Source organism: Eimeria mitis, genomic scaffold (genome assembly GCF_000499745.2).
Source record: "Eimeria mitis Houghton genomic scaffold, Emh_scaff763, whole genome shotgun sequence".
In the NCBI taxonomy this organism is placed as follows: Eukaryota; Apicomplexa; class Conoidasida; order Eucoccidiorida; family Eimeriidae; genus Eimeria; species Eimeria mitis.
In genome coordinates this window covers 2,875-15,238 of record NW_013575590.1, presented here as the reverse complement: position 1 = coordinate 15,238, position 12,364 = coordinate 2,875, and the positions used below count along the sequence as shown (strand labels likewise).

The 12,364-nt window shown below is 43.9% G+C and overlaps 1 protein-coding gene across 1 annotated transcript in view; it reads left to right on the top strand.

Moving 5' to 3' along the window:
- Positions 1-11,052: 11,052 nt before the first annotated feature.
- The window catches only part of EMH_0021580 (general transcription factor IIH polypeptide 2, putative), a gene marked incomplete at both ends in the record, with an annotated part of 3,726 nt that continues 2,414 nt past the window's right edge, over positions 11,053-12,364 (top strand). Inside the window, 3 exons of the mRNA XM_013501800.1 lie at positions 11,053-11,070; positions 11,719-11,816; positions 12,088-12,207. Coding sequence (XP_013357254.1) covers positions 11,053-11,070; positions 11,719-11,816; positions 12,088-12,207 — 236 coding nt within the window. The remainder of the gene's footprint in view (positions 11,071-11,718; positions 11,817-12,087; positions 12,208-12,364) is intronic.

Below are 12,364 nucleotides of genomic sequence, written 5' to 3'. Positions count from 1 at the left end.
AAAAGCACCAAGAGAGGATCCCCTTCTTTGCTTCTACCCCCTCCTTCAAGCATCAAAGAACAATGATGATACGAGAGTCACCTGCCCATGTGTTTTCCCAAGTACTATTGCATGCGAGAAGAATCCTCACAACAACGAGCACTCGGCGAAGCACAGGCTGATGAACCCCCAAACACACCTCAAAGCACTCCCGCCGCTACAGGAGCTAAACCACCGCTCGTCTATATACCCTCAGAACTCCTTGCCTCCAGCCGTCGACGAAGCCTGCCATTACTCAACGGATCAGCAGCCGCCAACACCCAACAAGAGTCCTACGGCAACGAACGGTGTCCTTCTAGCGCCCAAATCACCCTTCCCACTGCATTCTCTCCGTCCACTCCGAAGGAAACACTTTCGCTTTCCTTCTTCAGAGGTGCGTTAAACGGAAATACAGCGCAGGAAAAGCAGTTGCAGCGCGCTAAATATAAATCCAAACATTCTTTGCAGAACAGACCAGCACAACAACCACAAAAGTGCCTCTAAAAGGCAGCTTCCTCAGGGGAACCCACAACCAAACGCTCAAGGCATTTGTAAACGAAGTCCCCAACAAGCAGATCCTCTGCTTCTCACACATCCCTTGCATCTAACGTGCCTCTCTGTCGTACAGGTGAAGCATCCACGAAAGCAAGGGCTCCTGTCTACCCGCACAACCTCCAACTGGGTTCACAATCAGACGAGCAGCAGCCAACAGAATGAGGAAGCATATACTACGTATCGCTTCGGATCCCATCCCTGTGCCAACAGCAAACGACAAACACCAGAGCACAATTGCGCTCTGTCGTGGCGAAGCCAACCCTCCATTCACACGCCAGCCTAGCCACACCACTTCAGCAGCACCAACCAGCACACGCTGCTTCCGCGCCCAACTGCTCCCACATGTACAGCAACTCTGCCAAGGTTGACTCCTCACACCCGCGATCGCCCAACTGCCACCTTCGATCAGTAAAACGCGTACAAGTGCTCATGCGCCGCAGCTCACCTGCTTCTTTGTCCTAAGCAGCCGAATGTTTTGCGGTTTCTCATTTCCTACCCCTCTCAAATCGAAGCTTTACTGGCCTCGTACTTGCTTTACACCTCCGCAAGCTGCTGGTGCTCAATATGCCGAGAAATGTAGCTTGTCGATGGACCATCATCACAGGAAACGAGCCACTGGCGAAAACCGCGTGGTCAAGCAGGGTCACCCCAAACTCCGACAGAACCTACTATAGACGCTGCATTGGTCTGAAGCATGTTGGAAAGGCAGTGCAGGATATCAAATTCCAATATGGGAGAACGCAATGCAAAACTGCAAACACCGCCCGCAATCCCCCTAAGCAAGGCCTTGGAGAACTTACACGCAGCATCCTAATCAAGCTAGATTGCCCTGAAGCATGCCCGGGGATTAATGCCGAAAACCAAGTTGAAGATGAAAGGTAGCGATTCAAAACCGTACAAGGCAAAAAAGAACGCCACTCGTCGAGACGACTTCTCCTGAGAGATCGTCGGCTCTTGATGCTGACTATCTTCATTGCTGCCTCATTTGTCAAAGGTTCAATGAAAGTTAATTCGAAAAATAATCGAGCGTTCGCTGAACAGCGTGTTTACGTTGGAATGAATCGAGCCTGGAAAGTGATGCTGGAAGTTGAATTCCAAGGAGGAGCGTAACACAAAACCACATACGCCACGCTCAAGTCACCTAAGGAAGGTCACTGCAAATTCCGGTAAAGCCCACTAATTCGGTTGCATTCGTCTGAATGGAGTCAGAAAAGTGATGATGAAATTTGCGTGTTGAGACGCTCCTCAACAACACACCACACAGCGTGTTTTTCTTTCACTTCCAGATGTGCCTCCTGGGCAGACCTTACTCACTTGTTTGGGTTGATGACGATCGAGCTAATCCTGCCACAGATGGTGCATGAATGTGAAAACAAGACGAATCAACATAAGTCTGAAATCAGTATAGCTCTGCCTCATCTGCTCTGTCCCATTCCTTACGGGAATACAAAAGTTCCTGATTGAAAGTCTCTGCATGGAAAGGGCTTGAAGACGATGGTACAGGGTCCCATGCAAGTCAAGGCTTGGGATCTACTAACAAGTGACCTTGTATTGCACGAATGATATACGATATATGCTTTTCTAGTTGTGATAGCTACATGTCGAGGCGCTCTGGCAATACTGGTCCTGTGACAATGGACCTCTATGCAACTTGGTCGACGCGGTGCCTGGGGCCCAACTGTTCAAGAATTACAGATATGGCACAGGGAGGGCATATGCGTGCAACCTACCACACTTGCAGAACGACAGCCGTGCCTCTACGCGGTTGTTTCCGCACAGGATCTACAGGTGTGCTTTTCACTGATGCATACGAAGCGGGACTGCATAGATAGTCGTGAACTGCAAGGTCTACGCAGCTTGCTCCTCATGGAGGTACGAGTTTCGAGAGTGACAGTTTCTTGCTACTGCAGGCCTCGAACATCATCATAACAAATCCGAGGTGCGGCAGTAGGCGGCTGACCTCAACAGCTCCAGAAGAACCTATGGTTTGCAGCTCAGTTCCGCGGTGAGTGATTCAAAACGATTAGAAGTATACAGTGACACAGTTGTATCGGGTGTGCGTGTGCGCCCGCAGCTGTTCTTCAAATAGAAACAGAGACGGCAAGGAAACGAGGAAAGAGAGGTGATGGGGATGCTCCAATAGCCATCTGAATGTCGCCTTGCTCTTTCTCCTCTTTCCCTTCTGTCTGCATCTCTCCTCTGTTCCTCACTTTCTTCTCTCTATCTCCTCTGCCTATGCCTTAAGGAGATCATAGTCGTGTAGGGTGATGCTGATGGGAGTGTTGTGGTAAGCAGTGAAACCAACAATGCGAGGTGTTTGTTGCTTTCTGTTATTTGTTCGTTGTTTCCTGTTGTTAGTTGTTTTCTGTTGATTGTTTTCTGTTGTTTGCTGCCTATGGGTTATTGCCTTCTGTTGTTTGTTTCTTGTCGCCTGTTGTTCATTATTTTCTGTCTGTTGTTCATTATTTTCTGTCTGTTGTTCATTGTTGTATGCCAGTTGTTCATTATTTTCTGCTGATTGTTTCCTGCTGTGTGTTGCTGTTTGTTTTTTGCCGTTTTCTGATGCAGGAGTTCAAATATTTTGTACTAACATTCTTCATCCCCCTAATAAACTTATTCATGTGGGCGCCTACTGACATTCTTCATTGCTCTAATAAACTTATTCGTGTGATATAGTGCGTCTGAGAGAGCGGTGATAAGAAGTTTACGTGTATAAATAAAAACAAGAATATGAGGCCTACGGGAGAGTAAACTGCGTACACTGCTTTCCCATCAGTGCCACTGCACTCGATATTCAGTAATTTAGATGAATGAAGAAAGCCAGCAGAAGATATTTGAATTGTTACAACAGAGCATCACGTATTTTCTGCCGATTGTTTTCTTGCATTTGCTTTTTCCTTTTGTTTGTCTGATGTTCTGTTGTTTATCTGTTTCTGCTGTTTATTTCCTGCGGTTTGTTGCTCTCCGTTGCTGGTTATATGTTGTACGTTATTTTTTGTTGATTGCTTTCCATTGTTCGTTATGTTCTGTCGTTTGTTTTCTGCTGTTTGTTGCTTCATGTTGCTTGTCTTGCGTCATTCGTTGTTATCTGTCGTTTGCTTTCTGCTGTGTTTGTTTTCGTTCTCTGTTTTCTGCTGTTCGTTATTCTCTGCTGGTTGTTTCTGTTCCTTTCGCCTCTTGCTGCTTGTTCTCCCCTGTTTGTTGCTTTCCGTTGTTGGTTCTCCATTGTTTTCTCGTTTTCTGCGGTTTTTCATCCGGCGTCTGTTATTTCTTGTTGATTGTTTGCTGCCGTTGTTTTATGTTCTTCGTTTCGTTGTATTCGTTGATTTCTGTGGCTTGTTTTATGCTGTTTGTTGTTTTTTATTCTTTGGTCTCTGTTGTTTGTTGTTTGTTATGTGTTGTATTCTGTTGTTTGCTTCCCATTATCTTCTTTTGCTGTTTGTGGCTGTGTTGCACGCTGCTTTCTCTTGTTTGTTTTCTCTTATTCGTTGTTTGCTGCTTCGTAGTTTCTTTTGTGCTTTCTGCCGTTTGCTTTTTGCTGTTTGTCGTTTTCTGTTGTTTGTTATCGCTTGTTTGTGGTTTTCTGCTGCCTGTTGTTTCGTGTGGTTGTTTGCCTTCTGTTGTTCGTTGTCTTCCGTTGTTCATTATTTTCTGTTGCTTGTCTTCTGTTGTCTGCTGTTTTCTGTTGCTCGCTACTTTCCATTGTTGGTTGTTTGTTGTTTGTTCTTTTATGCTGTTTCCTGTTTGCGATCGGTTAAAAATTGTCGATTACTTTCTGTTTTTTTTGTTTATGTTGCTTGTTTTTTCGTATTCGTTGCTTTCTGCTGTTTGTTTTGTGCTTTTATCTGATTATTGTCGCGTGTTGTGCTGTGTTGTCTGTTGTTTTCTGTTGTTTGTTTGCTGCTGCTGATAGTTGTCTATAGTTTGCATTATGTTACTGGTTTGTTGTTCTCTGTTGTTTGTTTACTGCTGTAGGCTGTTTTTTGCAATTGGTATTCTGTCGTTTGATGCATGCAAGCATCCATGCATGTATCTCAGTTGTACACTGCTTAGAAGAGGAAATTGTTAACACTTGAATTGGGGTTTCTTCTGCTGCAACAACACAAACTCTCTTTTTTATTTTCAACCCTTGCTGTATCTGCAGCTTACTTGGTTGATAAGGGAAAAGAAATATGCGTTTAGGAAACTGGGAGATATGCGCTTAGGATAATGTATGCGCTTAAGATAAGATATGCTTTTTATAGTAATATGCCTTCAACATAAGATGGAGTAATATATGCATATGCGTATATGCGTCTAATGTATTAAGATATGATATATGCTGAGGGTATCACCTATTGAACGTACGCTATGTACATGCCTTGAGCACGAGAGATAAGGTTTGTGCTTACGCTAAGATCAAATAAGATGAAGTTCAATCAAATTAGATAGAATAAAACGCAATAAAGTTAAACAAATGAAAACTACAATGACATCAGCTCGCTGTTCCTGAGGCGTTTACAGCAGTGTTTTATCATACTGCATTCTAACATAAGACTAACACAATAGATGCCCAACATTCAAACACGCACACTCTCCATGATTCATGGAATACCACTGTATTTAAGTGTAAATACCTGCTGCAACCCCCCAAAAAAAGACAGAAATACATGAATCATCCTAATCAGTATGCGTGCATGCGCTAAACAACAATTAATACGTACATTATTCCGCAGCTAATTGTATAAATACATAAAAACGCAATTAAATTAAATTAACTCAATAACAAACATGCAATGGAATAAAGATGCTAGTCAATATTTAATGAAGTAAATGCATCAATCAGCACGTAAATTAAACTATAAATTCACTGATCAACGCTTAATGAAATAAACGCGCAAGCCAGAGTTTAATTAAATAAGCAAATATCTTCTTTAAATACTTTAAATGATTAATTACACAAAAACTTCCTAAATTGGAACTATGGGGAGGCAAGCTACCAGCAACTGTGAAGGAAGCCATCGCCTCAGCCTGGTTATTAGGATGAATTAAGCAATTAAACTATCATTAAGATTAAAAAAATTGTAATTTGATGGTTTAAATAATTATTAAAGCAAAAAGAAGGACCCAAGTAAGAACAAGCGAACGATGAAAGAGAAACAAGAGCGTAAACAACAGCCCCAGATAGAGGAGAGCAGCCGCCGTGGGTTTATGTAGCAACTCGAGGTATAAGCGGAGTGTAAGAGAGAAGGATTAAGTCTCGTTTCTTCTTTATTTGTATCTATTTCTTCTTTAAATATATTCATTTCTTATTTAATTGTATTCATTCTGGTTTTTTTATCATCTTTCCCTTAGATCGAGGCCCCCCAGTAAGCTCCCGCAAGTACAGGGGGGAGAGAGCGGGAGCAGGGGCCCCAATGGCTTGAGGGTTTATGTTGGATAGGAAAGCGAATTTGTTTGTTTTTTCTGCGTTGTTTGAACATTCAACAAAATTTTAATTAAGTTTGATATCATAAACCAAGAGATAACGGGTGCGGCGGGCGGTAGAAGTACGGGGGGGGCCTCCTCTCCTGCCGGCCCGCTGCTGCAATAGCTTCAGCAGCAACGGCTGAAGCAGCAGCAGCAGCAGCAGCAGCAGCACTGTGGTGCGAGAGGGGGGACCTCGTAACAGCAGCAGTTGCTGCAGCAGCAGCAGCAGCAGCAGCAGCGACAGACACGACGATGCTTGTTTTCTGTTTCCTGGGGCTCCTTCCCCTGGCGGCTTTGGGGGCCCCCTTGGGGGGCCCCCGGGAGCACCGTCCTGCTGCAGCTTTTTCTAATGTGCCGGACCTATCAAGTTTGTTGGTGTTAACAGTTTCAGATTTGCATTCAGCAGCAGCAGCAGCAGCACTCCTCGAGGATGACATAGAAGATGCTCTCCCACCGGAGCTTCAGCATCTCTATACCCCCCACCAACATGAAACAGCTGCAGGGGGCCCCAGTCAACCTGAACCCTCATCCTCCTCCTCTCCCCCTGCTCCTGGGGCCCAGTCTCAGGGCCCCGCCTCTGCTGGTTCCCCCTCTATAAAAGAGAGCTCGGGGGGGTCTAGCAGTGCTGCAACAGCTACTGGGGATTCAACTGCTGCGTCTCAGCCGCCACCAACAAACCCTGGGGGCCCCTCATCAGGTGTTTCCCCTCCAACTGCAGTGTCTGCTGAGGGGCCCCCACCGTCGTCTGGTGGCTCTGGGGGTGTTCGTATGGTGCCCTTTGGTGTTGCACATAAGGCCTTTGCTGCTGCGCTGCGTAGCCCCAGTATACCGTGGCGTTATCGTTGGTTTACATCTCGTCTAGCAGGGGGTTTGAAGCAGCCTGAGGATTCTCTCTTAGCTGAGTTTCAGTCTGTGCTGCTGCAAGCAGCAACACACGGGGTGCAGTGTTTACCTGAGTTTAGAAGGCTGAGGGGTATAGATAAAGGGAGAGTACAACCGCAGCAACAAGAGCTACCTGTGCTAAAAAAAAAAGTATATACATGCATACAACCTATAAAACAACTTGTTTCAGAGGCGCAGCAGCAGCTTGGTCCTCAGCTGCAGCAGAGGGGGGCCCCGCTAGATAAAGCAGCAGCTTTCTTAAACAGACTTGCTGCTGCTGCTGCTGCAGCAGAAAGTAATTTCATTGCTTTAATAGATTACTCTACAGCTACCATGGAGAAATCCCCAAACTCTGTTGTCGCTACACTCAAACAAGAAAGAGATAAAGCTAAAGCTGAATATGAATCCGCAAAAAAATGCATGCGCAGTGAAGCCAAGGTCTTAGAACAAAAAAAAATTATTCCTATGTACCTTCCCCTCCTCTAGCAGCCGCATGCATGCATGCATGCATGCATGCATGCATGCATAAGCTGCATAGTGTTGTCCTCGTATCGTCTTCTTTGAAGTTTGCTGCTTCTGGTGTCTCGTCTGCACCTGAGAGATATACAGTGCATGCAGGGTGAGGGGTGTTGGGGTGTATGCTGTTTGTCTCTGTCTATTGCATATATATATATATATATATATATATATATATATATATACATATATATATATATATGTGTATACTTGCGTATATTCTGTACTTTATAGAATGTGTTTATTGTGTACAATAAGATATGATGCATACACAAATGTATATGCGTGCATGTTTACGCCTCTAATGCATACAATGATGCATGCATATACCTATATATATATATATATATATATATATATATATATATATATATATATATATATATATATATATANTATATATATATATATATATATATATAAGTATAGTATGCTCCATGAATGGTTAAGGTTTCGTCTGCAGGGCACAAATTTGTACGTGCGAGGTCTACTCGAGGGGCCCCGCATCCTAAACCCTAAACCCTAAACCCTAAACCCTCGCGGGCAAGCAACAGGCAGCTGAAGCGCTCGGGAGGGCTCCAATACCCTCAAGTAGTAGCTGGCCCTTTGGGGGCCCCCTACACGCGCAGTAGGGTTCTCATTTTATACACAGGGGCCCCAAACAGCTCATCAGGGGGGCCCCCAGGAGGGCCCCCTGGGGGCCCCATCAGGTTATGGTGCGGCGCGAGCAGCATCGGCGAGGGGTTTGCGTCTTTTGTTTCTTTTTGTAGCTGAAGCCTTTAGATCATACAGGCTATTTATGCTTTACATGAATCGAGGGGATTGGGGCTAGCTAGCTAGCTAGCTAGCTAGCTAGGGGCTAGCTAGCTAGCTAGCTTGCCACAGTGAGTGAGCCAGACACTGGCACCCTGTGGTTAGTCTTCCCCCTCACAGTGCCTCAAAGGAGGCCAATCCATCTTTTGTTTTCTGTTCTTTCTTCTTATTTATTGCGACGCTGGTAGCTATCTAGCTAGCTAGACGGCTAGCGAGCTAGCTAGATAGCTAGCCAGCCCTCAGGCTGGCTAGGGTCCCCGTTTGGTATGACAGCCCCGAGTGTCTCGGGGCTGTGAATACGTTTTTGATGACGTGTGAGGTGTATGGATCTGTGTGTAGAACTAGCGGTGGCTAGTTGACGTTCTACAGCTAGCCAGATGCCAGCTAGCTAGCGGACTAGCTAACTAGCTAGGAGCCAGCTAGCTAGCCAACTAGCTAGGCGCCAGCTAGCTAGCCAACTAGCTAGCTAGCTAGGCAGCCCCCAGCCTCCCCCTCATACAAGGCTGGGGTCGCGCCGTTGTGCGCAGTGTTTAATGTTTAACTACTGATTTTGAATTTCGTTGGTCGTCGGGAGGTGCTGCGGTTGGTTGTTCTGTTGTTGCTGCTGTTGGTGCTGCTGCTGCTGCTCGTGCTTCTAGTTGCTGCTGCTGCTGCTGCTTCTAGTGCTGCTGCTACTGCTTCTAGTGCTGCTGCTGCTGCTTCTAGTGCTGCTGCTGCTGTTGGCCCCACTACTGGCGCTGCTCCCCCTGTTGCTGCCGGTGTTTCCTGGAGGCTGAGCCGAAGGAGACGGAAGTGAAGAGGTAGACACAGCAAGCAGCATATCAGTATAAAAGGAGACAGACAATACACAACAATAAACAGCAGAAGATGAATATAAAGGGACAGACAGTACAGAGCAGGAAGGAGCAGCTGAATGTAAAAGGAGAGAATAGAGAGCAACCAGCAGCTGATAGCCAATGCATATAAAAGGATACATATAGTACAGCATGTATGAAACGTGTCTACCCACTACAAGCCGCTCAAGAAAAAACAGTGAAACTACATATATAAATATATACTAATATATATATATATATATATATATATATATATATATATATATATATATATATATATATATTTATATATATTTATATATAAGTTCTTCTTCTATTGAGGGGCTCCGCAGCATATTCATCTTTTGAGTTCTTCGAGGCGTTTCTGTTGATCCCAATACACCTGAGAGCAGGCACGGGTGGAAACCTGCAGTAATACTAAACACCGAGGCCTGAACTGAAAACCCTAAACACAAAACCCTAAACCCTAAACACTAAACACTAAACACTACCTCCTAGACTCTAAACCCTAGCCCGTAGACCCGTAAACCCTAAACCCCCCAAGAAGAAAACGTGAAATTTCAGGCTAGAGAAGAATATATATAACAAGTCAACTACGGCCAACATTTGCATGCATATGAGGAGCAGCTCCCGTACTAGCAGCAGCAGCAGTTTCTACAGCAGCGGCAGCTGCTTTCATAACAACAGCAGCATCGGCTGCAGCAGCAACAGCAGCAGCAAAAAAAGCTGCAGCTGCAGCAGCAAAAAAAGCTGCAGCTGCAGCAGCACAAGACGCTGAGTTCGGGGCGGATGGTGTAGTGGTATCACGTCTGATTTGCATTCAGGAGGTCCCGGGATCGATCCCCGGTCCGTCCACTTTTTTTTTTTTCTTTTTTTATTGGAATATTTTATTCAAATATTACAAAACAAACAAAATATAATTCATATTTTTATATTAAATAAATTTAATTTATTTTATTTTTCTGTTTATTTCCCCTAACTACCCACTCTCCATTGCTGCTGGACCGCTGCAGTCGACTGTGGCACTTCACTGCTGCTAGCCCGAAATAATAAAAACCAGAAAAAATATTTTTAATATATTTTATTTAGTAATTAATGAATATTATTCAAAAACTTTTATCAATAAGTTTAATATGTGTTTCTCTGTGCTTGTTGCTGCAACTTCATCGGGGGGCCCGCCGATGGGGGCCCCCTGGGGCCCCCCAGTGAGGCTTTGTGGTCTGCTTCGTTCCGGTGTTGGCCGTTGCATGCTGATGCTTAGGTGAAATGATTATTGTTTATTTATTTGTTTTTTTTCTTTTTTATTTATCTCAATAAATTACATTAGTTGCTGCTGTGTTTGGCTTATAACACCTTAACTTCTTTCTCCTTTCCTCTCCCTGCATATTTGCTTACTCTCTGATGCCTCAGTAAGCAGCAGACCAGGGGCCCCCACAAGCAACCCTAGGGGCCCCCCTCTGTGTTGTTCTTCGGGGCAGAAGGGGACGCAGCGAAGGAAGAGATTACCTCTAGGCTCCTGCTACTGCTGCTGCTGCTGCTGTTGCTGCTGCTGCTGCTGCCGCTCTCGCTGGTGCTGTTGGTGGCTTTGTCGCTGTAAACCCACCCCCTGCTGCCTGTTTTTCTCTTTTCGTTTGTTATATAAATATGTGCTAATCACCGCCTCTCCCCTTTAGGGTTACTCCATCTCCTCGTTGTTTTATTTTCTTGTATATTTCTGTTTTACTTTACTGTTTTTTTCTCTTTTTTTCTGCTGCTTCTTTAATATAAAAAAAAGAAAACACTCACTGTGACGCCAACGAATACACACAGCGCCAGGCACGTAATACACTGAAAAAAAAAAACAAAAAAAAACGAATTTCTTTTATCCAGCAGCGCATGCAACAGCAGCAGCAGCAGCAGCAGCAGCAGAAGCAGCAGCAGCAGCAGCACGTGCATACTCTACCCTCTGCCACTACTGCAGTGTCTACGCAGCAAAGCAGCAGAAATGAAGCAGCGAAATGCAGTAAGAACAAACCACCCCATCAGTTGGGGTGTATGTACACCCCACGGCTCTGTTGATTAGGGGGTGTTTATTTACTATATATTATTTATTATTTGTTTATTTATTATATTTATATTTTGTTTTTGTTTATTTATTATATTTATATTTTTTATTTGTTATTTTGTTGAGCAAACACATCTTCGTTTTCATTCCTCTTTTGTCTCCTCTTGTAAATATTTTTTTATTTTTTTATTTTTTTATTTTTTTTTTGCTTCACTTTTTTTTATTTTTTTTATTCTTTTTTCTTTTGTCTCCTTTTGTCTCCTTTGTCTCCGTTTGTTTTTTCTTATCTGTCTCCTTTTATTTCGTTTTTGTATCTGTCTCCTTTTGCCTGTCTCCTTTTCTCTGTCTCCTTGTTTATTATTTATTTTTTGTTTTTAATTTGTTTTTTATATATCTACCCTTTCCTCAGTGTGTACCTAATTAATTAATTAATTAATATAAACAAACAAAGAAACAAACAAAAAAAAACAAACAAACAAAAAAGAAACAAAAAACAAAAAAACAAAAAAGCAAACAAAAAACAAACAAAAAACAAACAAACAAGTAAAAAAAAAAAAAGAAAAAAAAAAAATAAATAAATATTTTGTGTGTGTGTGTGTATCCTAGGAAGATTACCCTTCTATAGATTTGGTGCTGCAGGGGCTGGAGGCCTCTAATAATGAATTAGCTGCGGGGGGGGAGGAGGAGGACTACGGCCAGTATGCGTGGGAGAGAGATGTTGATAGGTATATATATATATATATATTTTTTATTTATTTATTTTTTTTTATTTTTTTATTTGTATATTTGTGCAGTTTTTATTTGTTTTGGGGCTTGATAGGTGTCTTCGTTGTTTTCTTTGTCTTTAGATTTCTATTTTTGTGTTTAGTTGCTTAGTTGCATGCATGCATGCATGCATGCAAAAAAAGCCCCAAACTCCGCATGCATGCATGCATGCATGCATGCATGCATGCGGACTTTGGGGCTTGGTTGCAGGTCTTGGGAATGTTTGGTGGAGGCCGAGGGGCAGCTGCGGCTGGTGGGGGCAGCAGATGAAGAAGATGAAGAGCAACAAACCACCAAAAGAATACCCCATATTAAAAGGGCCCTGCTCAGGTATTTATATACAGTGGAAACTGCTGCTGCTGCTGCTGCTGCTGCTGCTGCTGCTGCTGCTGCTGGCGGTGGCGGCGGCGGTGGTGGCGGTGGTGGTGGTTGTGCTGCTGCTGGTGGTGCTGCTCCTGGTTTGTGGCGGTGGTGGTGGTGTTGCTGC